The following is a 19,696-nucleotide window of genomic DNA, read 5'->3' on the forward strand; positions in this document are numbered from 1 at the left end:
CTGGAGCCGATGCCAAAGCCCGTGCCCTTTGGCCTTCAGGCCAGCTCTTTGTACGCACCTGTCGCCCTTAAGCCTCAGCAAATATGTCAAAACTAAAGTGGCTGTCGGTAATCTCTGCAGCTTACCTGTCGTTGACTTAACACTTCCTTTGATTGTATTAAATTCCAATTTTTGCAAAATCTCTGCTTAAAGAGTACAAAATTGTAAATATTGTAATTTGTAAAATTTCATTTTTAAAATATGCCAAGTGCTTTCAAGCTGATCCAAAAACGTTACAAAATATATTAGTTCTATTAGCTCAACCAAGGGCTGAATAGAATTAAGGCTAAATCTGTAACTGAAATAGCGGTGAAATGGTTTGCATATGGGCAGAACATCAAAATTTATGAACTATGCACATAATCAATATAATCTTTTAACTTTCGAAAATGAGTATTAAATCGTTGATTTCCATTATCTAATACTCTAATTAATTTTAAGAAAGTAAAATGATTAAAATTAAATTGTTTTCATATACATAAATATACAAATCATAAAAAATATATGAAAATACAAATTAATTTTTGAAAAAAAAAAAAAATAAATAAATAAAAAATAATAATAATAATAATAATAATAATTTTAAAAAATGTCAAAATTAGTTTTCGATTTTATTTGTTAAAATTTTAATTTTTGTACATATATTATATATTTATTACATTTTTTTCTTAACTATTTTTTTAGGAATTAAATTTCCAATATTGTGCAAGTTTAAATACTTAATTTTTTTAATTTGTACTTGTCTTTTTTATTAAACTTTTTTTCTATAAAGATTTGACATTTTATAGATAAATGTAAAAAACCATTTATTAATTTGATAAAAAGTGAATCTCTTGATTAGCAGAATAATTGGAGTGTTTTTATGATAACCAAAAACTCAGGTGGTTCGCATACTGTAAAAGTTGACTTTTCTGGAAAAGTACCCATTTATATTAAATTAAAAAAAAAAAAAAAAAATTTAATAATAATAACAATAATTGTATAATATGTCCAGTTATATTTTTGAATTTTCTATAGTTTCCCTTCCAAAAGCTACAATTACGTATTGAAAAAACGCGTATTTTTAAGTTAATTCCTGAAAACTTTGTCGGCACCCCATAAAATTGTTTCGTCAATCGCACTAGCTTCAATAATTTGTTGCAGCAACACAGAAAATTGATAGAAATTCCATTAAAGTTTAATTGCCAAACATTTCACCGTAAGGCATCCTGGTGCCAAATGACATTTTTCCTCTTGTCGAATTTCTATTTCTTGAACAAAGTTCGAGTTAATAAACAATTTTTGCACGAACAATTGACTAATTGACTGCTGGCAGTCAGATAATTGTGTGCCGCACGTGGTAGGACGAGCTGTAAAATGTGTCATTTCGACTTGATTCCGTTTCATATCTTTGACTTTCCGTTTCGTTCCGTTCCGTTCCGTTTGGCTGCGCATACGTCATGTTGTCCATGTGCATCATTTACGGCATTTCCTGCTGTTCGCAAAATGTTTACAGAAATAGCAGCAATTATGTGCGAAGAGCTGAAACTCCAATTCGATACAATTCGATGAGGATTCGTTTCGTTTCATTTCATTTGAATTTCATTAACATTTTCCATGCCGTAGAAGGGAGGGGAACGGGCAACGGGCTGGCTGGCTCGAAAATTGTGCGCATTTCCTGCGATATCAGTTGACGCGTTGCATTTCATTGCATTTGCCGCAATTACAATGCAAATTTACTGAAAGAAAGACAGAGTGAGTGAGAGAGAAAGAGAAAGAGAGGGAAATGCAGATATCCAGAAAAGGAGACCGAGTGAGAGCTACATTGATTTGCTGTCTGTTTGACAAAACCACACAATATTTAATTACATATCAAAATGCATTGTATGCCTAAATGGAATCAGCTCGAACCATGCACACACACACACACACACACACACACACATACACATACACCTGTAACACCTGCTGTTATCGCTATATCCTAACGGTTTCATAGATAAACCGCACGCAGAGTCTAGCACAAAATGTTGTATTATGACCAAACATGCAAAACAACCTCATTACCAGAGTTCACCCACACACACACACACATGACTAGGGTACGCCATTGTTAACACACACACACAGAGGTCTCTCCTTGTGTGTGTGTGTGTGTGTGTGTGTGTGTGTGTGTGTGTGTGTACGGCTCTTTTCGTTACTAACGAAATTATTGACAGCGTCGAGCGCGAACCTGTAAAAATGTACTCAAACCTCGAGCCTTACACGCGACCACAAACAGTGAACAACAAGTTGATGTGGTTAATCTGCAAAGAGACGACATTCAAATGCCCTAACTTTCATATTGATCAAAACTGAAAATACTTAAATAGGAATATCGAATTGATTAGTCAAGTAATTAAACTAAAATTAATATTTGGTCTTATGGCCTGACACGACTTATGCAGCTGCTTTTCCTGTGTTTCTGCTCTTCATTCTCATCAAAAGCCGTTCCCATTCATCATTTGCGAGCAGGTTACGTTTGTGCATCCGATTTTCTTGAGGCTCACCTTACTATTCGCTTTTATGATTTGCCCAAAGGTTGGTTTGGCTGGAGAATCAGTATTTCCTGTAAAGATCCGATAGTTCAGCTTTTGATTCCAGCACCTTTCATAAAGTAGTTTACTGTTTCCACTCGTGATGTGACCTAAGAATTGACTTGTGACTCTGGTAAATAGTTTAGTTTAATGTACATATACAAGATTTGCTAAAAGGTGTAGTTCGATGTATTCCTGTGGCTCAACTCGTCATTCCCATGCAAAGCTTTCTTAAAAATATAATTCGCGCCATGGATGTAGTCTCTAAATGGTGCGTTTACTTTTCCCATTTATGATTTCCCTATAGGTACGCTTTATCCTCATCATTCGCAATATGATAAATTCGTTGCTTTTCATATGGTTGCCGGATTGCTTAAGACATCTGTTTGGCTAGATCTCGTATTGCCTCATAACATTTAACCTTTAATTTCTCGATTTGGCTTGGTCCTGCTTGGCTTAGTTTGGGTGCTCGAGTATTTCTTAAGACATCTAGATTAGTTTCGTAATAATAGTTAAGCTAACAACTGGGTTCCGCTTAGTTCAGCTCAGTTCAACTGGGTTCATCTCAGCTAATCTTGGTTTAGCTGGGGTTAGTTCAGCTTGGACTAACTCTTTTAGGGTTGGTCGAGCTAGTTTTAGCCTTGATTAATTCCGTTTAAATCGCCTTCGCCTGGGTTCAAGCTGATGCAGTTTGGGGATCCAAGTTTTTCCTATGCTCTTCACAGCAAATGCGTAATTATAGCTAGATTTTTTTTTTTTTTTTTTGGCCTTGGTCTGAGCCAAGGACGGTTCGTGCATCCGTCAAGTATTTTATAATGACATTTAGAGATATCGATTCGACATTTTTTCTGGCCGAACCTTAAATAGCTTTATCTGCATTCATTCCATATCATCGATATACAGATTCAGCTGCAATATAATATATTGATATTCGCAATAACCACGACACTGACTGACAATATTATATGCTCAGCAAGCAAGAGTGCTTGAATGCCGCCATCATCTATCTAATGAATGCAAATATAGCTACAATAAGTGTTATTACGAGCACACACACGCACACACATGCATATACACGTAGGTATATATGTGTGTGTTGGTGCCTGAGTGTGTTTATATATCAACTTACATGCGGGCAAAGTGAAATGGCGAAATTAATTTTCATGTTGCGCTACCTAAAAATAACGCGGCTTCATTAACGTCAGCAAAATGGTTGGGGCGAGACTCTTTGCCGCCTCCTCAAATTGAGCCTGGGCAAAAGGTGAATGTAAAGGTAAATGTAGAGGCAAGGGCATCATCATGCTTGGTCTATATTTATGCATCGTTCAGCTCACCTCTGCTCATTAGAAGCGTTAGATAATGAGAAGTAGTTCCGATGGCGTTCAGCTTGAACTCGGGTAACTGAGAGCCAAGTTTACTTGATGAAAGCTAATCGAATTAGATGGGGATTCACACCTTTTGTAAATGCTGCTTAAGTGTTTTATAAGCGATAATGGGTATGCCAAGGCAGCTACATGATATATAGTAGCTGAGAAGCAATTCAGTTAATCTATAATAAAGAGGGGTCAAAAGAACTCTTGCTCTCATATACTTAAAATGATATTAAATTATACATTTTTGTATCGAAAGCAGCTGCATCCCAAGCCATTAAACGTCCAAATCTAGTAACCATTGCGTTGTGTCTCTCAGTGTCAGCAACGTCTCGGATTGCTGAACTGGACAGCGCGTCGAGTAATCTGGGATATGTTTCGGTGTCCGACATGCGGCTGCGTGTGTTGGGCACGTGTTTGAGGTATGTCGAGCATGGGCATGTTTATTACTCCAGATTCGTGAGCATGGACAACGGACAGCCCAAAGGTCGAAGGGGCGGACAAACATTCATGTCGGCCCCTTGGGGTGTGACAGGTGAAATGCGTTTGAGTCAGACAGGCAAATGGATGCAACAGATGCAGCGACATTTATGAGAGGAGTGTAGAAGGAAACAGTTCATGGAAGAAAGAGAGAGAGAAGATGGAGAAAGAGGGGTAAGAGGGAGGTAAAATCAGAGAAAGAATGAGAGAGAAGGGATAAAGAGGGAAAGATAGAGAGAGAGAGAGACAAACAGACTGAAGCAAAGGGAGAGTGAAAGAGAGAAATAGAGAGAGAGAGAAGGGACATAAAGATAGAAAGAGAAAGGGTTTGCCTAAGAGAGAGAGAGAGAGAGAATGATGACAAAAAAAAAGGGAGAGAAACAGAGTGAGAGATACAGAGGGAGAGAGAGAATGAAAAGGAAAGGAGAGAGAGAGATAAAAATTAGAGATTTAGAGTTAGAGAGAGAGAGAGAGAGAGAGTGTGACAGAAAGAGGGAATAAGAAGGACAGAAAAGTGAAGGAGCGAGTGATAGAGTAAGAGAGACAGATATATAGAGAGTGTGTGCGAAATAGAAAGAGAGAGAGAGAGAGGGAAAAAAACTGGAAGGAAGAGAGTGAGTGTGATAAGCAATAAGGGATAGATGGTAGGTATGTAAATATTTATTTCTTTTAATGAACCAGCTCAAGAAGCTCCGTGCTTTTATCTGTCTGAGAAAAAAAAAGAAAACACATTTTAAATTAGGCTTTTAGAATTTTTATATGTCGTTCAGAGTTGACTTAAGCACAGCATGCAAATTAACCACAGAAATTAAGCAGGAACAAGCGAAGCCTCTGTTAAGATTAATAGACTTGTTAACGCACAAAAAAAACGGTACACAAAACGGTTAAATTTGAGATTCTTCCAAATACTCAAGCTTCGTCAGTTTTCACAAAAATGAAAATTGGTGACAAGCCAAACCAAAGCGAGCGCTTGCAATTCGCAGTACTTCGGGTTCATTCTCGGAGCCAATGCGATTAGATAAATGAAAATGCATTCGAATAGGGCCAGAAGCGTTGCCAGCTGAGCTGACTGTCGGTGCAAGTAATGGGCCACTCGTGTTGGCTTTCGAGTGCATTCAAATGCGTACTCATCAAATCAAAAGCCAAAGTGTCAGCTCCCCAATTGCCACTGTAACTGTGCTTGTTAAACTTTTGGGACCTGAACTGGAGCTGCAGCCAAAGCCGAAGCTAAAGCCATAGCTGCGACTGGACACTCATAAAAAGTTGCCGTTGCCGTTGCCGTTGCCATTGCTGGAAGGACTAATAACAGGCAGCGTTTAAGGAGCTGAGCTTTCATTTAATGCAATTGCTATTAAGTTCACTTGACGACACAACCAAAAACTCTGCCCTGGAGTCAGTTCCAGTTCCAGTGCAAAGCCCCAATGTTGCCTCTCTCTGTGTGTGTGTGTGTGTGTGTGTGGGATGGGTAGGAGGAGGGAAAGCAGCAGGTCACCGGCTGCTATTTATTTTCATTTTCGAGCATTTATGGTTTTATCTCTTACGCTCCCACGCACCACTTCCGACGTTCTGTCAGACTATAGATACCCTGTACTATAAATAAGTGTGCGGGGTATGTGAATTTTACTAAATGTGATGAATAAACAGCAAAAGTTAGTAAATATTGTTAAATCTGATAATTAATCAATAAATTTGCAATGAATTTATGTGCAAAAAAAAAAAAAAAAAACATAAAACTCTATAATTTAAAATGAGATACTTAAGTATGTCACAATTTATCGATAACATTGATTAAGTATTTGATGTAAATTAATTGAATATTAATATGTTATAATATTAATTATAGGCGAGAAAATATAAAAAAAAAGAAATCTATCGATTTAGAATGCGAAGGTTTGCTGAACAATATATAGACGAGAGACAGAAGTGTTTATAAAATGATCGATTAATCGATTAAAATTTAACATATCGATCAAAAATTTTTTACGAGGCTTAGCTTACGAGGTTTGTGTTCCAGAAAATAAGGGCTGTTCATAAAAGACTCATAAATGTGTAAACGTTCACATATTAATATCTCCAGGGTATCTGCGAGCTGTACATCTACCCTGGAATTATTCAAACTTAATATTAATAATTACTAAATACTTTTATGACTAAGAAAAACAAGAATTTTCAATTTATTTTAACTTCAAACTTTCCTATAGGGTATCAATAGTCTATCCTAACTATCATAAACATATTAATCCATATTCCAATGGCATACCAATTTAATTCCCAACTAAACTATATAAATTATCTCCATCGGTATATCCTGTTATTAAAGGGTATTCGCTAGTTAGGCTGCTTATACATTGTAATAGTCTCCTTTGCCCACATCTTGCCCTTGCGAATCTCTCTATCTGTGAGCTATACTCGACTCATGCTGACACTTTGTCGTTTTTATCGTTTCAGCGTTAATTCGGTTAAGCACTTAAAGCGACGTCAACGGCTGGCCAAAAAATAAGAAAGAAACAAAGAAGGCGAAGAGGTAGGCGGGGCCCATGTGGCCCACAAGCGGCCGATGCGACGTCAATGCGTTGACTACAACAGCAAAAGCAACAACAACAGCAGCAACAACTTCAATAAGAAAAGCCAAGTCAAGTAACAAACGAGAACAAATTGCTTGGCCAAGTTACGTGCATAGTTCAATTGAAGGTGAAATCCACTAGCTAAAGCCCTGGGAGTAACAGAGAGGGAGAGTGAATAAGTGAGTGAGAGAGAGAGAGAGGAGAGTGTGTGAGCGAGAGTGAAGCCTCGGCCAGTACCCGCATCAACATGTCCAGCAGCCATTCGGGCACAATTGGCCGTAAACGCGTTGGCAGCGGCAGCGCCATCGGCAGCGAATTTTACTATGGCAGCAGCATAAGTGGCTCGAACCCCGGCGGCGGTGGCATTAGCAGCTCGAACCCCAACGGAGAGCAACAGCAGCTGAGGCGTCAACGTTCAGCCGAATGGCATAGCCATCGACATGGACACGGCTATGGCAGCAGCAGCGAGGACGAATATCAAAATACCGCCCAGGCAACGGCCTTTGATACGCAGCTGTTGGCTCAGCTGCTGCTGCAGAGTCAGCAATTGGCAAGTGAGTAAACCACACGCACACGCACACACACACACACACACACACACACGCACACTCATATGGTCAGAGTCACAGTTACTGGCATAGAGCTACATCGTGGCTAAGTAAGCGATTTATAAGTCGGTCGAGCCAACTAAATATTCATTATTTTATTTAATTGAATTATTCAGTAGTCATCGAATCTAATCCGCAAATGCCCAACAGAACTTGACCCAAGGTCAAGCCAAATGATACTCGATGATCGTATGGACTTGATTATACCCTGTGCAGGACTTCAACTTGGATTGGATCATCATTCTGCTCTACATTTCCAACCCACAGCAAATTCAATTCATAATTGAACTGAAATCTTTGTATATCCAACTCGAAGGCACTTGAGCTCAGTTTCAATTAGTGCTACCTCAGTTACAGGGTATACTCCAGTTACTCCGACTCTTGTTTTTGCCTCTGCTTTGTTAGTTTTTGCTTTGTTTTTGGGCTGAGCTTTGGCTCTGATTGGATTCAATTCGTTTCGAGCCAACGTGACGCAACGCATTGGGATTTGAATTGCATTGATGGATTTTTGGGATTTAGGTTTCGTCTCTGGGCTTCTTTTTTTTTTTTTTTCATTGGTTAAAGCAATTTTGTTCTTGTCATACCCAATACTTGGCAGGCCTGTGCCGTAAAAACTGAGATTTAGCTGAGAACTGTGTCTAGAACTGTGACCAAATATTGAATTGAACTGGTTAAGTTCTAAGTGAACTATGTATTTAGTTTATGCTCCATCGCTGTGGACAATTATTTAATTGATATTGAATAATACATAATTCCCTGAGTTATCATTTCTATTAAGTTTATTGTTCATTGTATTATCCGCTGAATTCAGTAATTCCAGTTGAAGTTCCATTTGCCTTTAGTTCATCAAATGAAATTCGAGAAATTACATATAAAATTCCACTAACTCCAACCAAAATAAATATCGTTAATTCTTAACATTTTGCAGAAGCAAATTTCTGGCTTAATGAAAATTTTGCGCAATTTCAACTCTTTGCAAGTGCGAAAATTGCAAATTTGATATTGAATATTCAATAAAAGCTGCGATTAATTTGCGTTTCAAGTGCGCTGGGGCTGATAAAGATTGACTAACTGAAAGTGAAGCTTCAATTCAATTACAAAGGCAGCTGAATTGGCGGCGATGGTGCATGGGTAATGGGGAATGGGGAATACGAATTGGGAATGGGGACGAGTATGGGAGCTCTTTTGGTCTGAGTGTTATCGAGAGCCAGCTGAGGGTCTCGCAAGGAGCGCCTAATCGAAGCATAAAACGCAAATCGGCGTCTGTTGCGCGATTTTTATGTTCGTAATGCATATTGCGTTTTGTTGTTGTTCACGTTGTCGGTGTGTGTGGGTGAGTGTGGGTGTTTTGCTTTTTATTGTCTGTTAATATTTAATGCAATTTACGATTCATTTTTTACAACCTCATAACATTGGGTGCCCCCACGGCCGACTGGGGAGCGATTGTTGCTCTTTACACAGAGGACCATGTCTACAGGGGTCGACCGTGACGATGGTGGGGAGGGGGAGGGTAGTAGTATGAGCATGCCAATGTCTAAATCTGTAACGACGAACTCTTGACAGAGCATATTGAGAGCATCACCAACTACATTTTGAAGGTTATGCTGAAGATTTTTAATAGATGCTTCATTGAGCTGTTAAATGAAACTCATTTATGTGGAATGGAATGCGCATTCGCAGTGCGTAAAGTATATTGCCTGATACATTGTTAGACCATGGCAAGAATTTACATTGAAGCATTACTAGCTCGTATTGAAATTTTGCATGAATAAGCTCGAGTGCTCAAGACAAGACCAAAACTCTGGAGAGAGATAAAGGAAGACAAAGAGAGATATAAACTTTCTTCAGTAAAGATTTCACGTGTTCCCACTTAGTGATCTTAATCAGAATCACAAGAGAGTTCGGCTAATCAACAGAGAGAGTCGAGTGTGGCATTGGAATATGACTTCCATTCTATTCCTTCTAGACAATTAGGTAGACAATCGAGTATTTTTGCCCACTGTTCCCATATCGTTATCATGCACATCAATCAGAAAAGAACGAAATTTAACTTCACCTACCTACTAAAATCTCCATGGCCAAAAGCTATTTTTGTCAGAAAAAAAAAAAAAAACAGCACAAACAACTGCAGCCCCAGCAGCCTAAAGCCGGGTCAAGCCCATCTTAGCCTGAACTCGAATCGGGAACTCTGTCAGCAATGCTCGTCGAGTCTACCAACTGCGTTCATCACTTACACATCACGTCAATTCAAATGAAAAACCCGTTATGTCGCTGCATATATGTATGTAAGTGCTGCAACTTGCAACACTGTTTTCAAAGCAACTCTGAACCACAGAGTTGCAGGAAAATCTATAATCGAAGCAGGCTTCCGTTTGCTATAAAAGGCCGTGTTCTCAGTGAGAGGCTCAGTCTGCCTCTGTGGCTCGCCCAGAGCAGGCTCAATTTTTTTTACAACTTTTTTTTTTTGAATTTTTTTTTGAAATTTTTTTTTGAAATTTTTTTTTGAAATTTTTTTTAAATTTTTTTTTTATGTTTGTTTGCAAGTTTTTCTTTTATGCAGTTTTTGCGCTGATTATTTTTAATCAGTAAGTACAAAAACTCCAATGGGTTTGAGGTGGAAGCGTCCACATGGGGTGCTCATTCCCTGACGACAGGATATATATTCCTGTTTCGTCTAACGATTGTAATTTGTCCACACTTGAATTCGTACTTGTGTGAGTCCTCCACAGTGGAGAGAATTACTTAGAAAGCTGTGTTAAACACATCGAATATGCTTGCAATGAGGATTGAGGTGGGAAGTTATAAGACATCCTCATGCCTGGCAACAGGATATATATTCCTGTTTCATCAAACGATTGTAATTTGTCCACACTTGAATTCGAACTTGTGTGAGTCCTCCACAGTGGAGAGAATTACTTATATATTGTTAAACACATCGAATATGCAGGCAATGAGGATTGAGATGAGAAGTCTATAAGACATCCTCTGGCGACTGGATATATCATCTGCTTCGTTCAACGAGTTGTTTTCTATAGTTGTGGACGTCTTCCAATGTCGTCCTCAGATGTTAATACCAAAATATTTTATGAAATCACATGTGTGATTCAAAACAACTCTGAACTTCTCAGTGGGAGGCTCAGTCTGCCTCTGTGGCTCGCCCAGAGCAGGCTCAATTTTTTTTTTTTTTTTTTTTTTTTTAATTGTTTGTTTGCAAGTTTTTTTTTTCAGTTTTTGTGCTGATTATTTTTAATCATTAAGTACAAAAACTCCACATGGGGTGCTCATTTTCTGACAACAGGATATATATTCCTGTTTCGTCTAACGATTGTAATTTGTCCACACTTGAATTCGTATTTGTGTGAGTCCTCCACAGTGGAGAGAATTACTTATATTGTTAAACACATAGATTATGCTTGCAATGAGGATTGAGGTGGGAAGACTTATAAGACATCCTGATCCCTGGCAACAGGATATATCATCCTGCTATGCTTCCCAATGTCGTCCTCGGGTGTTGATAACAAAATATTTAATGGAATCGCATGTGTGATCCTTTAGTGTGGGTTTGAGCTTTTTTTTTTTTTTTTTTTTTTTTTTTTTTTGTATTTTTGGGTGCTTTGAATGTTAAGTGATTTCTTGTATATCGTCTGTTTTCTTATAGTATTCTTTATCTTTTTTTTTTTTTAATCGTGTATTTCTGTTTTTGAAGTCTTAAAAAAGTCTGTTTACCCACAACTTTCCTGGGCATTGGCTTATATTGCAGTATTTTAGGCGTAGAATAAAAAGAAGCAGTAGCTGTGGACGTATTCCAACGTCATCCTCAGTTGTTTCTTCCTGACATATATGCCGATGACGTCCATTCGCTAATATAGCTAAGCTGATGTGTTATGTTAGAAGCATTCAAAGAAACCGCAACTTGGATTTTGATTATGTTTGATGAGGATTAAGCTATTATTATCATAATCATTACCCTTCATCTTTGAGCCTTAAAAACTCAAATTGTGGCTTATATTTGGTGTTCAGTCCCTGGCGATAGGATATTATCCTGCTTTCGTCCATTGAACTGTTTTTATAAAGTCGTATTACGAAGGAGGAATACGAATATTGGAAGTTTTTGGTTGATGTATTTATTATGTTTTAATATCGCATGGTTTTGTACCTGAAGTATTCAATGCGAGGGTCGGAATCTTCATTTGGATTTTGAAGAGAAAATATTAGAAGAGATTAAATTAGATGATGAAGAGAGTTTGAGAGTTTTTAAAGGAGGAAAACGAAGAAGAAGAAGAGAGATTCCAGGTGCCGCTTTACAGCACTGGACGTCTTCCAATGCCATCCTCGGGTGTTGATACCCAAGAATTTAGTGAAATCACATGAGTGATCGTTTAGTGTGGGTTTGAGAGAAGCTGGATGTATTTTTTTTTTTTTTTTTTAATTTTTTTTTTTATTTTTTGGTGCTTCGAATGTTAAGTGGTATATCGTCTTTTTTTAATAGTATTCTTCATCTGTTTTCTTTTAAAATCGTCTATTTTTGTGGTGGAAGTATTACAAAAAGTCTGATTACCCACATCTTTCCTGGGCATTGACTTGTAATTCCACTGTTTTAGGCGTAGAAGACGAAGAAGAAAGAGAGACTCCAGATCCCACTTTTCAGCTGTGGACGGCTTCCAATGTCGTCCTGGGATGTTGGTACCAAAATATTTAATGAAATCACATGTTTGATCCATTAGTGTAGGTTCAAGAAAAGCAGGATTTTTTTTTTTTTTTTTTTTTTTTTTGTATTTTTAAATTGTGAATTTCTGTTGAAGTATTAAAAAGAAGTCTGTTTACCCACAACATTCCTGGGCATTGGCTTATATTGCAATATTTTAGGCGTAGAAGAAAAAGAAGCAGTAGCTGCTCAGCTGTTTCTTCCTGAGATGTATTTCGATGACGTCGATCCGCAAATATAACTTAGCTGATGTGTTATGTTAGAAGCATTCAAAGATTCCGCAATTTTTTTTTTGGTATTCGCTTGGATTGTGATTATGTTTGATGAGGATTAAGCTATTATTATCATAATCATTACTTCTTCTTTGAGCCGCAAAATTTCAAATAGTGGTTTATATTTGATTCTCAGTCCCTGGCGATTGGATAATATCCTGCTTCGTCCAGCTTCGGCTGTTTTTATAAAGTCGTATTACGAAGGAGGAATACGAATATTGGAAGTTTTTGGTTGATGTACTTATTATGTTTTAATATCGCATGGTTTTGTACCTGAAGTATTCAATGCGATGATGAAATATGAGAAGAGTTTAAATTGGATGATGAAGAGAGTTTGAGAGTTTTTAAAGGAGGAAAACGAAGAAGAAGAAGAGAGATTCCAGGTGCCGCTTTACAGCACTGGACGTCTTCCAATGCCATCCTCGGGTGTTGATACCCAAGAATTTAGTGAAATCACATGAGTGATCGTTTAGTGTGGGTTTGAGAGAAGCTGGATGTAATTTTTTTTTTTTTTTTTTTTTTTTTTTTTTTTTTTTTTTAAATCGTGAATTTCTGTTGAGGTTTTGAAAAGAATGCTGTTTACCCACAACATTCCTGGGCATTGGCTTATATTGCAATATTTTAGGCGTAGAAGAAAAAGAAGCAGTAGCTGCTCAGCTGTTTCTTCCTGAGAAGTATTTCGATGAAGTCGATCCGCAAATATAACTTAGCTGATGTGTTATGTTAGAAGCATTCAAAGATTCCGAAATTTTCTTTGGTATTCACTTGGATTTTGATTACGTTTGATGAGGATTAAGCTATTATTATCATAGTCATTACCCTTCATCTTTGAGCCTTAAAAACTCAAATTGTGGCTTATATTTGGTGTTCAGTCCCTGGCGATAGGATATTATCCTGCTTCGTCCATTGAACTGTTTTTATAAAGTCGTATTACGAAGGAGGAATACGAATGTTGGACGTTTTTGGTTGATGTATTTATTATGTTTTAATATCGCATGGTTTTGTACCTGAAGTATTCAATGCGAGGGTCGGAGTCTTCATTTGGATTTTGAAGAGAAAATATGAGAAGAGTTTAAATTGGATGATGAAGAGAGTTTGAGAGTTTTTTAGAGGAGGAAGACGAAGAAGAAGAAGGGAGGTTCCAGGTGCCGCTTTACAGCACTGGACGTCTTCCAATGCCATCCTCGGGTGTTGATACCCAAGAATTTAGTGAAATCACATGAGTGATCGTTTAGTGTGGGTTTGAGAGAAGCTGGATGTATTTTTTTTTTTTTTGTATTTTTTGTATTTTTTGGTGCTTTGAATGTTAAGTGGTATATCGTCTTTTTTTAATAGTATTCTTCATCTGTTTTCTTTTAAAATCGTCTATTTTTGTGGTGGAAGTATTACAAAAAGTCTGATTACCCACATCTTTCCTGGGCATTGACTTGTAATTCCACTGTTTTAGGCGTAGAAGACGAAGAAGAAAGAGAGACTCCAGATCCCACTTTTCAGCTGTGGACGGCTTCCAATGTCGTCCTGGGGTGTTGGTACCAAAATATTTCATGAAATCACATGTTTGATCCTTTAGTGTGGGTTTAAGAGAAGCAGGATTTTTTTTTTTTTTTTTTTTTGTATTTGTAAATTGTGAATTTTTGTTGAGGTTTAAAAAAAAAATGCTGTTTACCCACAACATTCCTGGGCATTGGCTTATATTGCAATATTTTAGGCGTAGAAGAAAAAGAAGCAGTAGCTGCTCAGCTGTTTCTTCCTGATATATATTTCGATGAAGTCGATCCGCAAATATAGCTAAGCTGATGTGATAAGCATTCAAAGATTCCGCAATTTTCTTTGGTATTCGCTTTGATTTTGATTATGTTTGATGAGGATTAAGCTATTATTATCATAATCATTACTTCTTCTTTGAGCCGCAAAATTTCAAATAGTGGTTTATATTTGATTCTCAGTCCCTGGCGATTGGATAATATCCTGCTTCGTCCAGCTTCGGCTGTTTTTATAAAGTCGTATTACGAAGCAGGAATACGAATGTTGGACGTTTTTGGTTGATGTATTATGCTATAATATCGCATGGTTTTGTACCTGAAGCATTCAATGCGAGGGTCGGAGTCTTCATTTGGATTTTGAAGAGAAAATATGAGAAGAGTTTAAATTGGATGATGAAGAGAGTTTGAGAGTTTTTTAGAGGAGGAAGACGAAGAAGAAGAAGGGAGGTTCCAGGTGCCGCTTTACAGCACTGGACGTCTTCCAATGCCATCCTCGGGTGTTGATACCCAAGAATTTAGTGAAATCACATGAGTAATCGTTTAGTGTGGGTTTGAGAGAAGCTGGATGTATTTTTTTTTTTTTTTTTTTTTTTTTTTTTTTGTATTTTTAAATCGTGAATTTCTGTTGAGGTTTTGAAAAGAATGCTGTTTACCCACAACATTCCTGGGCATTGGCTTATATTGCAATATTTTAGGCGTAGAAGAAAAAGAAGCAGTAGCTGCTCAGCTGTTTCTTCCTGAGAAGTATTTCGATGAAGTCGATCCGCAAATATAACTTAGCTGATGTGTTATGTTAGAAGCATTCAAAGATTCCGAAATTTTCTTTGGTATTCACTTGGATTTTGATTACGTTTGATGAGGATTAAGCTATTATTATCATAGTCATTACCCTTCATCTTTGAGCCTAAAAAACTCAAATAGTCGCTTATATTTGGTGTTCAGTCCCTGGCGATAGGATATTATCCTGCTTCGTCCATTGAACTGTTTTTATAAAGTCGTATTACGAAGGAGGAATACGAATGTTGGACGTTTTTGGTTGATGTATTATGCTATAATATCGCATGGTTTTGTACCTGAAGCATTCAATGCGAGGGTCGGAGTCTTCATTTGGATTTTGAAGAGAAAATATGAGAAGAGTTTAAATTGGATGATGAAGAGAGTTTGAGAGTTTTTTAGAAGAGGAAGACGAAGAAGAAGAAGGGAGGTTCCAGGTGCCGCTTTACAGCACTGGACGTCTTCCAATGCCATCCTCGGGTGTTGATACCCAAGAATTTAGTGAAATCACATGAGTGATCGTTTAGTGTGGGTTTGAGAGAAGCTGGATGTATTTTTTTTTTTTTTTTTTAATTTTTTTTTTTATTTTTTGGTGCTTCGAATGTTAAGTGGTATATCGTCTTTTTTTAATAGTATTCTTCATCTGTTTTCTTTTAAAATCGTCTATTTTTGTGGTGGAAGTATTACAAAAAGTCTGATTACCCACATCTTTCCTGGGCATTGACTTGTAATTCCACTGTTTTAGGCGTAGAAGACGAAGAAGAAAGAGAGACTCCAGATCCCACTTTTCAGCTGTGGACGGCTTCCAATGTCGTCCTGGGGTGTTGGTACCAAAATATTTAATGAAATCACATGTTTGATCCATTAGTGTAGGTTCAAGAAAAGCAGGATTTTTTTTTTTTTTTTTTGTATTTTTAAATTGTGAATTTCTGTTGAAGTATTAAAAAGAAGTCTGTTTACCCACAACAATCCTGGGCATTGGCTTATATTGCAATATTTTAGGCGTAGAAGAAAAACAAGCAGTAGCTGCTCAGCTGTTTCTTCCTGAGATATATTTCGATGAAGTCGATCCGCAAATATAACTTACCTGATGTGTTATGTTAGAAGCATTCAAAGATTCCGCAATTTTTCTTTGGTATTCGCTTTGATTTTGATAACGTTTGATGAGGATTAAGCTATTATTATCATAATCATTACCCTTCATCTTTGAGCCTTAAAAACCCAAATTGTGGCTTATATTTGGTGTTCAGTCCCTGGCGATAGGATATTATCCTGCTTCGTCCATTGAACTGTTTTTATAAAGTCGTATTACGAAGGAGGAATACGAATATTGGAAGTTTTTGGTTGATGTATTTATTATGTTTTAATATCGCATGGTTTTGTACCTGAAGCATTCAATGCGAGGGTCGGAGTCTTCATTTGGATTTTGAAGAGAAAATATGAGAAGAGTTTAAATTGGATGATGAAGAGAGTTTGAGAGTTTTTTAGAGGAGGAAGACGAAGAAGAAGAAGGGAGGTTCCAGGTGCCGCTTTACAGCACTGGACGTCTTCCAATGCCATCCTCGGGTGTTGATACCCAAGAATTTAGTGAAATCACATGAGTGATCGTTTAGTGTGGGTTTGAGAGAAGCTGGATGTATTTTTTTTTTTTTTTTTTTTTTTTTTGTATTTTTAAATCGTGAATTTCTGTTGAGGTTTTGAAAAGAATGCTGTTTACCCACAACATTCCTGGGCATTGGCTTATATTGCAATATTTTAGGCGTAGAAGAAAAAGAAGCAGTAGCTGCTCAGCTGTTTCTTCCTGAGAAGTATTTCGATGAAGTCGATCCGCAAATATAACTTAGCTGATGTGTTATGTTAGAAGCATTCAAAGATTCCGAAATTTTCTTTGGTATTCACTTGGATTTTGATTACGTTTGATGAGGATTAAGCTATTATTATCATAGTCATTACCCTTCATCTTTGAGCCTAAAAAACTCAAATAGTCGCTTATATTTGGTGTTCAGTCCCTGGCGATAGGATATTATCCTGCTTCGTCCATTGAACTGTTTTTATAAAGTCGTATTACGAAGGAGGAATACGAATGTTGGACGTTTTTGGTTGATGTATTATGCTATAATATCGCATGGTTTTGTACCTGAAGCATTCAATGCGAGGGTCGGAGTCTTCATTTGGATTTTGAAGAGAAAATATGAGAAGAGTTTAAATTGGATGATGAAGAGAGTTTGAGAGTTTTTTAGAAGAGGAAGACGAAGAAGAAGAAGGGAGGTTCCAGGTGCCGCTTTACAGCACTGGACGTCTTCCAATGCCATCCTCGGGTGTTGATACCCAAGAATTTAGTGAAATCACATGAGTGATCGTTTAGTGTGGGTTTGAGAGAAGCTGGATGTATTTTTTTTTTTTTTTTTTTTTTTTTTTTTTTTTTTGTATTTTTAAATCGTGAATTTCTGTTAAGGTTTTGAAAAGAATGCTGTTTACCCACAACATTCCTGGGCATTGGCTTATATTGCAATATTTTAGGCGTAGGAGAAAAAGAAGCAGTAGCTGCTCAGCTGTTTCTTCCTGAGATGTATTTCGATGAAGTCGATCCGCAAATATAACTTAGCTGATGTGTTATGTTAGAAGCATTCAAAGATTCCGCAATTTTTTTTTTGGTATTCGCTTTGATGTTGATAATGTTTGATGAGGATTAAGCTATTATTATCATAATCATTACCCTTCATCTTTGAGCCTTAAAAACTCAAATTGTGGCTTATATTTGGTGTTCAGTCCCTGGCGATAGGATATTATCCTGCTTCGCCCATTCAACTGTTTTTATAAAGTCGTATTACGAAGGAGGAATACGAATATTGGACGTTTTTGGTTGATGTATTTATTATGTTATACTATCGCATGGTTTTGTACCTGAAGTATTCAATGCGAGGGTCGGCGTCTTCATTTGGATTTTGAAGAAGTGTTTTATTTAGAGAGTTCGAGTTGGTGCGGAAGTATTCATATTCTGTAGAATATTTCTGTATTATATATAATGGATAAGCAGCCGAATGCTCCAGTTTCCAGTACTTAAGTTTTAAGCTCGAATAAATTTTGTATAAATTCTATTTTATAATAAATAAATAAATGATGTATTTGTTTGAATTGAAACTGTGTGTTTCCATCCGTAGAATTTAATTCAAGAGTCAAGCTATTTGGAGCACTGAAAGAGAAAGTGAACTGCAGCAGCGATACTAATCCTGTCTCTCGGATCGAATTGAGAGCAAACCAAAGTGGGAATTCCAAAACAGTTCCCAAAATTAATGGAAGGGCTTGCAAGACAAGTCTCGCAATCTAAATTTAATGAAAATCAGCTGCATAAGCTATACCAGTTCTGTTTCTAGAGTCGTTGCGAGTAGAGTAAAGTTTGAATTTCAAAACTGTTCCCAGACTCAATGTAATTTAAACAACAACTGTTTCCATCACATTTGCAACACTGAAAGGAAAAGTGAAATGCATAAACATTGTTAATTCTGTCTCTTGAATCAACTCGAGTCATGTTGGGAGCAAACCTATGTGAGAGGGACAGCCTAAAATATAAATTTCACAACTGTTCCCAGATTCACTGTGCGAGCGTCGTTTATAATTGAAATCTTAACAAAAACTGTGCCCATCACATTTGCAACACTGAAAACGAAAGTGCAATATGCAAGCGACTCTAATTCTCTTCTCTCCCTCCACCCACTCTTTTTGTTGTCTTCTCTTTGCCCTTCTGCCGCCAGGCATGGAGCACTACAACTCGGACTGTGAGCCGGAATATCTGCGCAAACGCGATCATCGCACCGAGGATGCCAGCCAAGAGGTGACCTACGCTCAGCCGCATCAGCGAACTGGCGCAGCCAACGGCGCGGCGGCAGCGCAGTCGCCACTCAAGGTGGCCACCGTCTCGGCGAGTAGCGGCGCCATCAAATATCCCTCGAATGCCAATCTGGGCCTGTTTCCCAACAGCAGCAGCAGCAGCAGCACGACGTTGACTGCGGCGCCGCGCAGTACAAATCCCTTCTTGAACGGCAAGTACGCCGCCGAGGAGTCGCCTCCGGATGCTGGGGACGGCAGCGCCAGGGGCGTGGCGGCAGCAGCGAGCGCCTACTTGCTGCCCGCGTCGGCGTCATCGTCGACAGCGGCGTCGAGCAGTCGCAGCCAGCGCAGCGGTGCAGCGCGCAGTACACTGAATCGATTGAGCGGCATGACGAGCTCCAGCAGCGGCACCTCGGCCTTATCCGTCAATCGCAGCGAACGTGCCCAGACGCCACTACAACAGCAACAGCAACAGCAGCCGCAGCAGCAGCAGCAGCAGCAGCAACTAACGGCAAAACAATCGCAGCTGCAGCTGTCGTGCGATCTGAATGAATTTGGGGACAACAACAGCAGCGGCGAGTCGGAGCCACCGCCGGAGCCGGCGCCGCCGGAGATACCGCCGCGCACTCAGTCGCTGCTGATGTCCTTGCGCAAGCACTCCGACTACAAGCTCAAGTACGAGGAAAAGGGGGACCAAAAACACGAGGAATTCATACCGACCAGCCAGCTCCAGAAAGG

At 38.3% G+C, this 19,696-nt stretch overlaps 1 protein-coding gene across 7 annotated transcripts in view; it reads left to right on the forward strand.

The window, feature by feature from the left end:
* Positions 1 to 19,696, forward strand: part of Ten-a (Teneurin-a transmembrane protein) — a 308,074-nt gene that overhangs the window by 89,360 nt on the left and 199,018 nt on the right. For all 7 annotated transcript variants that reach the window (XM_089474227.1, XM_089474225.1, XM_089474232.1 and 4 more), the window contains 2 exons: positions 6,893 to 7,562; positions 18,883 to 19,695. In XM_089474227.1, the coding sequence (XP_089330353.1) occupies positions 7,256 to 7,562; positions 18,883 to 19,695 (1,120 nt within the window). In that variant the 5' untranslated portion in view covers positions 6,893 to 7,255. The remainder of the gene's footprint in view (positions 1 to 6,892; positions 7,563 to 18,882; position 19,696) is intronic.

The sequence above is a fragment of the Drosophila arizonae genome, chromosome X (assembly GCF_054131065.1).
Source record: "Drosophila arizonae isolate 15081-1271.41 chromosome X, UAZ_ARI_1.0, whole genome shotgun sequence".
NCBI classification, from domain to species: Eukaryota; Metazoa; Arthropoda; class Insecta; order Diptera; family Drosophilidae; genus Drosophila; species Drosophila arizonae.